The sequence below is a fragment of the Coturnix japonica genome, chromosome 6 (assembly GCF_001577835.2).
Source record: "Coturnix japonica isolate 7356 chromosome 6, Coturnix japonica 2.1, whole genome shotgun sequence".
In the NCBI taxonomy this organism is placed as follows: domain Eukaryota; kingdom Metazoa; phylum Chordata; class Aves; order Galliformes; family Phasianidae; genus Coturnix; species Coturnix japonica.
In genome coordinates this window covers 8,885,437-8,896,983 of record NC_029521.1, presented here as the reverse complement: position 1 = coordinate 8,896,983, position 11,547 = coordinate 8,885,437, and the positions used below count along the sequence as shown (strand labels likewise).

Below are 11,547 nucleotides of genomic sequence, written 5' to 3'. Positions count from 1 at the left end.
ATATGGTTGGAAAAAAACATGTTGCATTAAGAAAAGGCATATTGCCACCATGGAAAATATAAATGTGCTCATCTGTCACAGCCATAGGCTAACCAGTTTTTGCAAAACTGCCTTAAAAAAAAAACTACTTATAGGCAAAGCTGTACTGGTCACAGTCAGAGCATGAACCCTCCCCCTCTTACGACCTCCCTGTAAGTGCCTGATGGGTGATACAACAGGCAGAGAATTGAGGCCTAGCATAAGCACAAAAGGAGATTCAAAAAAATTAAGGAACTTACAGCGTCCAGACTGGTCTGCTTGCAAGGGAAGGAGAATGTGAAGCCAAGAGGAAGTCGTGCACCTTTTATTCCCATATAGTCCAGGAAGTCCGAAATGCAGGTAACGATGTGGTCAAACAGCTTTAAAGAGAATAGTCAAGCATTTGAAGTTGCACAACACACTACTGCACTCCAAAAAGCTATCTAAAAAGCAGCAGTGCTGTGGAAGAGAAACACAGATACTCACCTCTTCTCCCGTTCCCTGCATCACCTCTATAGGAATTGCATAGATCTTGTTGTGCATTTCAACAGTTCTCCTTTTACCACTGCGAATTTTTACCAGCAACACTCTGAAGTTTGTCCCTCCAAGGTCAAGCGCCAGAAAGTCTCCATTCTCTGTAAAAGAATACACATGCATGTGCATTTCAAGAACAAGAAGCAAAGACATGGGGTTGGGCTGCCTGCAGCACAAGCGCAACACAGGCTGCTCTGCCCGGAACTGGGATTTTCTCTTTTGAAAGGGTCTTCTCTTTCATTATAATAGATCTGCTTCACCAAACTCAAATCTCATTGCATGGAACTCACATCGAATGCCCCACAGCCAAGCTGCATCCCCCTGTCCAGACAGGGTGCTCCTATACCTGTGCCATCTGGTGTGCTGCGGACAAAGGTGGGCAGCATTTTCACTTTGGCAGTCTCATGACTCTTCTTCTTCAGGCCTGCTTCCATCTCTGTCCTCATCCTCTTCTTCACCTGCAGCAGCTGCTCATGGGTGAGCTTGAACTCAGCCAGCGTCTCGTCGATGAGCCGGTGCTGCTCCGACAGCCGGTACGCCACCGCTGTCACCATCGCTGCCCCTTTCCCACTGCCGCTCTCCGACAGCAGGAACCGCACATCTGAGTCAGGCACCAGGCGCCGGGTGGTTTTATGCAGGCGCCGAGCGTACCTGCAGGGAGAAGCTGCAAGTTCATCCTCTGTGCTGCCTCCCCAGAGGGCCCCAGAATCTTGAGCTACAGTCTTTCAAGTAGGTAAACGGCCAGGGAAGAGCAGCTCTTCCTCACTGCCCCTTTTCTCCTGAATTCCTAAGTGCATTAACGTAGGTCCTCCTCAGAGCCAAACCCACTTGCACAGTTTTATACTCTGTGTAAAGGAATGCCTCCTTCCAAGGCATCTACTGAGACCTGCTGAGAGAATATGTACTCAGAGACTACCATAGCTTTCATTGATACTGGAGTATCCAATTACTTCAGGGTTTTGGCTGCTCTGTTGTCTTTGGGTGCTGATTTTTGTTGTTTTTTTATTATTTGTTTGGTTTGTGTTTTTAACCTCACTCTTCAGTTAAAGACATCTTTCCTTCCCCACTAAGCTCCCCATCTCAGACTGAACACTCCTCCACATCCATGTTATGGGCACCCTGTCATCTCAGATCCAATCTGAGCGACATCTTGGGGTTACACACCCAACTCTATGCAAAACAGAAGCTGTGGCTGGAGCCGAGCAGGGGAACTCACTGTGGATGCATCTTGTAGAGGGAGCCATCAACCCCCACAGTGGTGCGGAGGCGGCCAACCCCTTTGTTATCCCGCAGCTGGTTGAGGATGGCACCCAGCGTGGAGGCCACCAGGTTGGCTGAGCGGAAGGACACAATGGTGCAGACGTGCTGGACTGCAATACAGTCCTCGTGGGATGGCTCCACCCCCAGGCGGGTTAAGATTTCTTTGGCTTTGTTCAAACCTTCTTTGCTCCTACAAAGAAAGGGTAGTAATGGGTATTCCTTAGATAGGCTATAAAATACAGGAGTGAGACACATTCAGCCACATGTCTTGCTGCACAGCATATGAGAAAGGAGATGGAAAGTCCAACTCTTTAGACTCAAACCAGCTTCTCTGGAGCTGGAAGCACCAGTCCCACCACTCAGCACAGGTCTGAGTGTACAGCAAATACAGCATCCATTCACTCCTATGTCTCAGTGAATCAAACTCAGTGTGGAAAACAAAACCCTGAGCGAAGGTTGCCTAAGTGATTCCATCCTAAAGGCTCTTTTTTCAGACTTTTACAACCTCACTGAATTTCTGCCTCTCACACTCAATTTTCCCATGCTAGAACCCAGGATGAAAGCAAAGTTTCTGGCAAAACTCACCCGCGTACAACTCAGTCACTTCCACAACAAAAACAGGAGCTGTATATCTTGCTGCCATCACTGCACTGCCATACATCTTTTTAAGGACTCTTGCACATGGCTAGGCACCAGCTAGAAATTTGAAGCTGCACAGGAATGTGCCTCCCACTTATAACCAAAGTGCTCTTTGGGTGGTGAGGTGGAATTTCAGGTCTAATTTTGCTCTAGATAACCAAGTTCCTCAATACCTAGTTTTTTCTCACTGTTGTTCATCACTACACCGGCTCCACGTGGGTCTGAGGCCGGGACAAATGGACCCACACATTCACTGGAAAGCTATTCAGATAAGACAGTCTGCAGGGATTGAAGTCACTGCCTGTCCCCTAGGCACTGCACTCACAATCAACAGTACCTTCATACACGGGTACCAAAATTGGAAGCTTTCCAAAGAGAAAAGCTGGCCCTCACTACAGCACAATTACTCAGTGATGTGAATTTTAAGAAAGTAGGGGACAGAGCCAGTAAGCACTGACCAAAAGGGTGATGACACTGTAAGAAACCAACTGGCACATAGCTGAGAGGTCACCCAGCACTGCCTACGGGACTGAATGCTCTGCCTTGTCACACTTGCTTTCTTGCTGCCCAGTGATCCCGTGGATACAGCAAGAAGCAAGACAAGTATTTGGGAGGAGGCACTAAGCCAATTCACTCCCACATTTAGCTGCAGGGTAGCAACTTTCAGGTCTTGGCAAGCTGGGTGAGTGGTAGAGCACAGTACATACGCTGTAGCAATGTGGATGGTCAGGCTTTCATCATGCCTCCCAAACTATATGGAGGGAGAAATCTGCTGCCTCTCAGCTCAGAGGGGCTGGTGGCTTTGGGAAAAGGATGCTGACTGCCTCCAGTGGATCCTCTCATGTTCAATATGCACCCATGCTGGAGGATGGCTGCCATCTCCAGTGCAGCTCATTCCCCAACAAAGCAAAAGGAGAGATCAGAAAATTAATAATCAGTCATTTGGAAACCAGAGCAGAAGGGAGCACTCACTTTTCAATGGCAGAAACATGCTTTGTCTCAAACTTTCCTTTGGTGAGAAGCTCAGGGGTGATTCTCCCCTCAAAGAGCAGTCCCTCCTTGGCCATCTTCACCAGGATGAGCCTCACCAGCTCCCCCATGTACATCCCGCTGACCATCTTCTCAAACCTGCAGGAGAGGGCAGCAGCAGTCACCTATGGGTTCACAAACAACACCAAGAGGCACAGACCAGCTGTGCACCTGCACCACATGCACCAGCCAGTGGTTTGCACTGGCACAGGCAGTCAAGCTTTCTTGAACTGCTGAATTCACACCATGAGTGGAAAAGAGAGTGTAATGCAGCAAACAAAAGCAACAAGAGTTCACTTTAATTGTCTGGCTCCAGGAAGGGCTGTGCTGATAAGCTGTGGAATGAAGCTAACATAGTAAAAATCAATAACACTAATCAAGACTTTGGTAACTGATCACATCCTTCCTCCCAGAAAAGTCCTGTCTGCATCAGGGCTGCTAAAGGAGCAATTTTGAAGCAAAGACAAAATGAGGCACAAAGACCACATGCACAGGGAACAACCACTCATCCTGATAGATGGCAAACTACAGGCAAAATGTGATCATGCCTGGTCCATGCCACCATCTCCTGTTGCTGGTGAGAGCAAATATTTTTCCAGAATCATACCACATGTCAAATAAAGCCAAAAAGTTCATAAGTAACCGCCTCACTCACAGTTGCTTGCCAGGATTTAGGGATCCACGGTCAATCTCTCTATCAAACTCAGTCCTGATGTCTTCTAGTGAGCCATCATCTCCAAAGGCCCCCCACTCTGTGTTAATGCACATNCCAGGATTTAGGGATCCACGGTCAATCTCTCTATCAAACTCAGTCCTGATGTCTTCTAGTGAGCCATCATCTCCAAAGGCCCCCCACTCTGTGTTTATGCACATCCTGCCCTCGTCCCCCTCCACCAGGTCGATGTGCCTCATCTCCTCCATGTAGCAGGCATTGGTGCCAGTGCCTTTAGGGAAAGGACATGAAAGTACTGATTAAACAGGCCAGGCAAAGGGAAAAAAAGCCATGTGAATTCTGCAGCAGAAATGTGCCTTACCAATGATCAAACCAACTTCACAACGTTGGTCATCAAAACCACAGGTCATCATAGTCCCAACGGTATCGTTCACAACAGCCATGATATCTGCATCATAGTCCTGATGGAGGAAAAACAACTTGTACCATATGGTTTCTCTGGAAAATACTGCTTGTGTTTATCATTGGTTTGCTCATAAGTAACTCCACCAAAAAGAGGGGAAAATCATAGAATCACAGAATCATTAGCATTGGAAAAGCCCTGTCAGCTCACCCAGCCCACCACCACTGCCCGCATCCTTCAATGCCACATCTCCACAGCTTGGCAACACCTCCAGGGACAGTGACTCCACCAGCTCCCTGGGCTGCCTGTGCCAATGCATTACCACTCTTTCTGAGAAGAAATATGTCCTAATGCCCAACCTGACATCCCCCTGGCACAACCTGAGGCCAACACCTCTTGTTCTATAGCTATTACCTGGGAGCAGAGACTGACCCCCGTCTCACTATATGAGCCCAAATTCATCCCATCTCATGCTTTAGGCCTTTTTGTCTAAAATATGAAACCTGAGCATAAAGCTCTCCTTCTCTTCTGCTCCTCACCCATGTCAGCCCACTGCACAACTTTGCTGAGCTGCTGCGGGGGAGCCCCAACCATGACATGCAGTTTTCTCAGGAATGGAATGTGTGGGTATTGCTGAAATGCTGTGGCACCAAAGGGCAGCACTTCCTCAGTTTTTAGAGGGTGATAGAATTGCTGAAGATTGCCAGCAACAAGCCACAACATAGTAGCTGAGTTTTGTGCTATGAGGAGCATCACAGCTTCCACAAAGTAATGGTGAGATCACTCCTTTTTCCCAGCAAACATCGCGTCTACATGCAAGTCTACCATCACTCACACCACGTGCTCAAGTCTGTGGTGTGAACAGACATCTCTGACACAGAAACACCAGTTGCTTTGATGCAGAGTTTAAAAGAGGGAAAAAAAATAACGAAGCCCAATTTACCCCACGTTTCTTGATGGCCTTGTTAAGCAGCTTCACAACATCTGCTCCCTCCACTCCACTCGCTTTGAAGCGCTTTGTCCAGGTTATCAGAATGCCCTGATAAAACAAGAGAGCAACCCTTAAAGCAGAGCCACCAGAAAAGAAAGTCAATTTTATCTTTTTCCCTTTAAAATCAAGATTTTGTTCTTCAACAGCATCTGCAGGTCTTTGTTCCTAAATGGAAATATTGGAAATGTAGCAAGGGTTAAAATGCTTAAACACCTGTGTATGTACCTGTGCTCAAAGGTAAGTACTGGGATTAGGTGCATATTTAACATATGTACACATATAAAAAGTCATCACAGCCAAGGCTTAAACACAAAGTCTAAGGATGAAAATAATTTCTATGATGAAAAGGATGAAAATAAGTACAAGTGAGGCAAGAGAACAGGATTTAAAAGTTAAACGAAGACGAACCTCAGTAAAAAGCATATATGATATGATAAATTCATTAAAAATCCTGATGTACGTCATGGTTCAAACACTTTGCACTGCTCAAGCAGTGCGAAATATAAGCAGCACTGCCCCGCCTGGCCCTGCTCATTGCCAACACTGGGAGCTGTGCTACAGGCTGTCTGCAGCCCTGCAAACTAGCAAACAGGTCAACCTCTAACAGGTCTCATAACCTCTTACTAAAGGTGCAGCACAGGGTTGACTTCCCTGTATTTATTTGCTACGCCATTGCCATAGCAACACTGCACCAGGAGGCTGCTGAGTCACTTGTGCTATAAAGAGCAAAAGAAGGAAAATATTATAGCAAGCTTGTCATGGGAATCACACCAGAAATACCGTGCAAGGCTGTGTTTTTTGCAAGCAAAAGCACGTTGCTCCCAGGTAGCATATCCAACTGCACTCAGAGGGGACACGGCTCAGCACCACTGTTTGTGAGGAAGACCCTGAGCTGGATCAGTGTGTGCACTTGGGATGGGATGGGCCCTTCCCAGTTCTACCCCACACAGAGGTGAAAGGCTGCAAACCTGCTGCTGTGTTTACACAGCAAACCACAACCCTGAGGAGCTCCCGCAGAGGCAGTATAAAACATCAGATGCCTCTTTGTCATCTGCTAACCCGCTCCTTCACACAGAAGTACAAATACCAATCTGTCTGTGAAGCACAGAACTCACTTACTCCAAAAACATATGACCTGTCTGGGATTCTGCTTTCATAGCACTGTTTGAATAACATGCTCTTCTGCACGTTAAGAAAGGCGTGCAGTCTTCTTACCTCATCCAGCTTAGATTGTCGGCACGGGAAAGAAAAGGTAAACCCAACAGGTAATTTCTTGTCTTTGATTTGTTGTTTCTCCATAAAGTCTCCCAGGCATTCAGCAACATGATCAAAAAGCTGCAAGAAGACCAGAAAAGCACCAGGATTAGAGGTACAGGTTGAGGGAGAGCATACTTCCAACCGCATGTGAGAAGAAGGGGAGAAGATCTACTCCAGATTTTTAGAGATGTTATTGACAGAACTACAGAAAAACTCCCCAGCCGTCTGCATATCCTGCATTACTTAAAATGCTGAGGGGGATAATTGGAAGGGAGTACAGAAAGCTATCTGTTGGGTGCAATTAGCCCTCACAACTTCGCTGGGAACAATTTACAGTCTCAGAGAGACAGCAGAGCACTACAGACAATCATGAACACCAAGAGGAATGTCTGACTGTTTGAAGTGGGTCAGTGAGTGGTGTGTGCAATGTTACGATTTAACAGAACACCTTTAACTCGTTCCTAAAACGAGATCTAAAATGATAAAGCCCAGAGATGGTGGTTTACCAGGGAAGAGGCTGCCCTTTGCTGTCTGGGGCAGATCAAGGACGCTTTGTTGGGTGCACAGTGTTACGGCACGGGGCACACTGCTCTCCTGTCCAGATGAGGGAGAAAGGAACATGAAAAGAACAACTACAATGAAGTAATAAAATACAATGGCTACTCCAGTAGGCACACAGTAATAACACCAGCCTACATCTCTATTATGTTTTTAATCTGAAAGTATCTTGCTACATACTCAAAAGCTCCAGCTGCCAGCAGGATTACAGACAACAGCCAGGGGCTAAGTGTAAACCCTCAGGAGTTTTGAGAGCAGGAAACAGAGATATTGACTGATGACATTGCTGCAAAATCCCCCTCTTATGCAATGAATCACGACACATCAAGAGGAGACAGGGCATGCTTCAGAAGTCTGACTACACAGGATCCCTCAGCACTCCCAGTGCAGCTGGCCATGCAGGCCGTGGCAGCCCACTGGGATGCCCTTCTGCAGGTCAGCAGGCGGGCAGGCTGCAGGCAGCACACCGTGACTCAGGGAGGCACGCAGCAAGACACGCGCACCACTCCGACCCAAAACATGCATGGGCAAATCCAGTTAACTATTAGCTACATTCTTCACGTTACAGTAGCTGTGTCTGCTCAATAATGCATGCTCTGGGTGCGCTACTGTTTTCAGTAAAGCACAGAATAAAGGCATTGCTCAAAACAAGGGGAAAGAAAGGGAGGCATTTATTGATTTTGCTACCATTAAACGCAGTACATTGTTTCCTAAGACTCAAGGATGCATCTGTGTGCTCCCATATCCACACTAACATCCACATCTTAAAATAACCAGCTCTGCCAGGATGATAGAGGCAACATCATGAGCTCCTGAGGATTTTATACAAGTGAGGCAGGCAGATGGAGGAAAAGTCCAAATCACTGCTCACACACAGGTGTGCAGTGCTGGAAGCCCAGCAGTATCACAGATAGGATCATAGAATCATTCAGGTTGGAAAAGCCCTCTCAGCCCACCCAGCCTGACCCCAGTCCACCCCCACCCATCCATGTCTCTCAGTGCCACATCTTCATGGCTCAGCAACACCTCCAGGGACAGTGACCCCATCATCTCCCTGGGCAGCCATTGCATTACTGCTCTTTCTGAGGATAAATGTGTCCTAATCCCCAACCTGAACCTCCCCTGGCACAACATGAGGCCATCACCTCTGGGAGCAGAGGCTGACCCCCACCTCACCACAATCAAGCAACCAGGCCATGATTCTGCTCATAATATTGCATGCTCCAGTTGAGCCCTGAAAGGTTTCCTCAAGGATGCACTCAGTGGGCAGCCAGCAGACTTTGGCAGGCAGATGCAGACCTGAGCTCAGGCTCAGACTCCTAAACAGGGAGGACTTCAAAAGAGCAAGGAACCCTTCACACCTGGAGAACAGCCACAAGCCCAAACCCTACCTCCAACACAGAAAGCAGCACTGAAATCAAGCATCACAGGCGCTCCCATTTGTTGTGCTGACACAGAACACGGACTTCTTACAAATTTTAGACCTGCTATTACATTGAAGGAGTCAGTGAGGGTTTTGCCCTTGACTTTGATGGGGAACTGTCTCCAACTGTCAAAGCAGTCAGGCTGCACCTGACAGATGGGGAAAAGTAGAACTTCAAATGCAATGAAGTAGGAAATATCAAAACAAACTGTGCTGCCAGCAAGGCATGAAGCCATAAACTGCAATCCCTTCAATAGGGTGATTACATATTAGGCTTAAAGAGTATAACTCACCAAAGTTAATGACACAGTCTGCTAAAAAGCATATTCATAGCCTACCCTGCGCAGGCATTTCAGTCCAAGTAGTCCACTAATCTGGCTCAGAGATCTCACAAACCTCAGCCACATGCAACACTCGTAAGTACCAAATCATCTCCTGCCTCTGTGCCTCCCAGGCATCTTCCATGTTTTCCTGTCAAGTCTCACAACAAGCATTTCAGTCATGGTCACATACTGTCACGAGACAATTCCAACCTGGATGCAATTACTGTGATGGTCACCCCTCTTTTTCCTATTACTTAAATACCAGGAAGACTGCCCACTATGAGTCACTGGAAGCCATTCTTGCTCCCCCTCCCAGTTAAAAAGCCATGAGAGAACTCTACGCTGCTGGCTCCCAACAGCTGAACGACCTTGGGATATTTAAAAACCAAAACACAAACACAACAAAGCCCAGGAAAGAATGCTTTGCTGACATCTCTTCTCCCAGCTTCTCCTTAGTGTCCCTCTCGCTCCTCCATCCAGTCTCAACTGTGTTACAGTTTCAGGGTTGGTTTTGTCATTTGCCTACAATCCTAAGTCATCTTCCTGCTCTCCATTCCTATCTCCAGAAGTTAAGTTTACTACAAATGTTGGAATTCTTATTTCTGGGACAATTTTCTCCTTAATTCAGCCAAAAGTCTCCCACGCAATGACAGTAGAGCAGTATCAGGCACAAATGCTCTGTTACTAACTACAGCTTATTTATTCTCGGTATTGACAAAGAGCTGTAGGGCATCCATGTGTTCCATAGGTGGAACTGCTAAGATGCTGCCGTCATTCTCATGCTCTTTTCCAAAAAGCACAGGGTGAAAGCAGCAAATCTATAGGGAATAGTGATAAGGAAGAGGCACTTACCCGTGTCCCACTACCATGAATGATATCTTCAGGTGTATTATAAATTTCAGTTTCCATTTGTACTGTCTGCTTTTTTTCATGCGATACTTTCACTCGCAGAATTCGAAAGTAAGAACCACCGAGATCCAGAGCGATGAAATCTCCTTTCTCTACATGGAAAACAAGACATGGGTGATTAAAAGCTGCACGCAACAGGCACTTGGGAAAAAATAAGCTCTATTAATTATAATGCACAGAGAAATGCACAGTGCTTATGGCAAGCGAGTCTTAAGCTGTAGGGCATCCACGCAAAGCATCAGCTCAGTTCCCTCCAGCTGAAGATAAAAATGGTGCAAAGGCAAGGACGGCTGCCATTGATGCATGGGTAACTGCAGTGAGGGCTTATCCAGAAAGAATGAACCAAGAGCAGGCAGTTTGTATCCAGATCTCATGACTAAGCTGGCAGAACAAGGATCTCAGGAGAAATCTGAAAAGATGTTGGAAAAAGAAGAGGAAATGAAAGGATGCCAGAGCACTGATGAGCCGCCTCGAGTTGTAAGCAAGCCTGTGTCGCTTTGGCAAGTAGCAGCGAATAGTGGCTGGTTTGTGCTCTGCTCTGAAATCAACAGATTACAGGGAAATGTAGTTAAGCAGGAGCCACTTATTTCACCTCTAGAAGCGGAGATGCACTGCAATCTGCAGTCAGATTACAAAAGTCAGAGAAACAACAACCTGAAACACCACGTGGAGCCTAGTGCTGCTGCAGGAGTTACTCAGAACCTGCAATCCCTTGCACAGAGTTCCTAAGCACCTCGCCAGGAGCCAGGGCAGAAGTGAGGGTGCCACCATCCCCCTGCCCTCTGCACTGGGAAGGATTTCAGAGGTCTGAAGCCAAATACATGACCGAGTTCTAGCTATCTGGGAAATGACACTGTCAGTAGCCCCTGGAGAGCAAAGCAAATACATCCGACTGAACCGGTCCTGCTATCTTGTCTTATCAAAGAGGGAGCAAACAAAGACAGCCATCACTGAAGTCTGTGAAAAGATAGCATCTGGGGAAGCAGCCAGCACGCCTTAACAAACAGCCATGTGTGCCCAGCCTGCAGCTAATCACTGAGGTTACTTGCAAGCACCTGCATGTGTACACTGCATCCCTGGCTTACCCACGCTGCTCAGAGGGAAGCATAACAAGCACGCAGTGCTTTCTCACCTTTGTTTTTTTACTGGCTTGTACTTTTTGACAGTGCCAGAAGTACTCCGAACTGCAAGTGGGATGAGCTGCATCCCCCAGCTATCTTCCATATTGCCAGTTCCATCCCATGGCACTCTATAGGCTTGCACCTAAGGCTGTCCAACTTTATTCTGTGCCTATTGGAAGGCCATTCCCAACATCATCATTTCTCCACTTCTAACTAAATTCTACATGGAAAGAGCTCTAGCAGCTGGGAAGATCAGTATCTACTGATGTGCCGTGTCACTCCAAACCTCGGCTCTGCTCTCAGAGCCTTATGACTCCACACTGTTGCCAAAACACAGGGCATGCAATGTACCATGAGGATTAGCAGACTCGGATTCACCTCTGAGATAACTCTCCAACATCAGACCACA

At 47.0% G+C, this 11,547-nt stretch overlaps 1 protein-coding gene across 4 annotated transcripts in view; it reads right to left on the bottom strand.

The window, feature by feature from the left end:
- HK1 (hexokinase 1) overlaps positions 1-11,547 on the bottom strand; it is a 32,102-nt gene that overhangs the window by 8,046 nt on the left and 12,509 nt on the right. For 2 of the 4 annotated variants that reach the window (XM_015866385.2, XM_015866386.1), the window contains exons 3-13: positions 9,961-10,109; positions 6,763-6,882; positions 5,500-5,595; positions 4,515-4,614; positions 4,320-4,424; positions 4,136-4,214; positions 3,424-3,579; positions 1,769-2,002; positions 899-1,203; positions 505-653; positions 279-398 (exon numbers count right to left, since the gene is read on the bottom strand). In XM_015866385.2, coding sequence (XP_015721871.2) covers positions 279-398; positions 505-653; positions 899-1,203; positions 1,769-2,002; positions 3,424-3,579; positions 4,136-4,214; positions 4,320-4,424; positions 4,515-4,614; positions 5,500-5,595; positions 6,763-6,882; positions 9,961-10,109 — 1,613 coding nt within the window. Of the gene's footprint in view, positions 1-278; positions 399-504; positions 654-898; positions 1,204-1,768; positions 2,003-3,423; positions 3,580-4,135; positions 4,215-4,246; positions 4,425-4,514; positions 4,615-5,499; positions 5,596-6,762; positions 6,883-9,960; positions 10,110-11,547 lie in introns of all 4 variants that reach the window. The other 2 variants (XM_015866387.2, XM_015866388.1) reach the window with 1 other exon arrangement.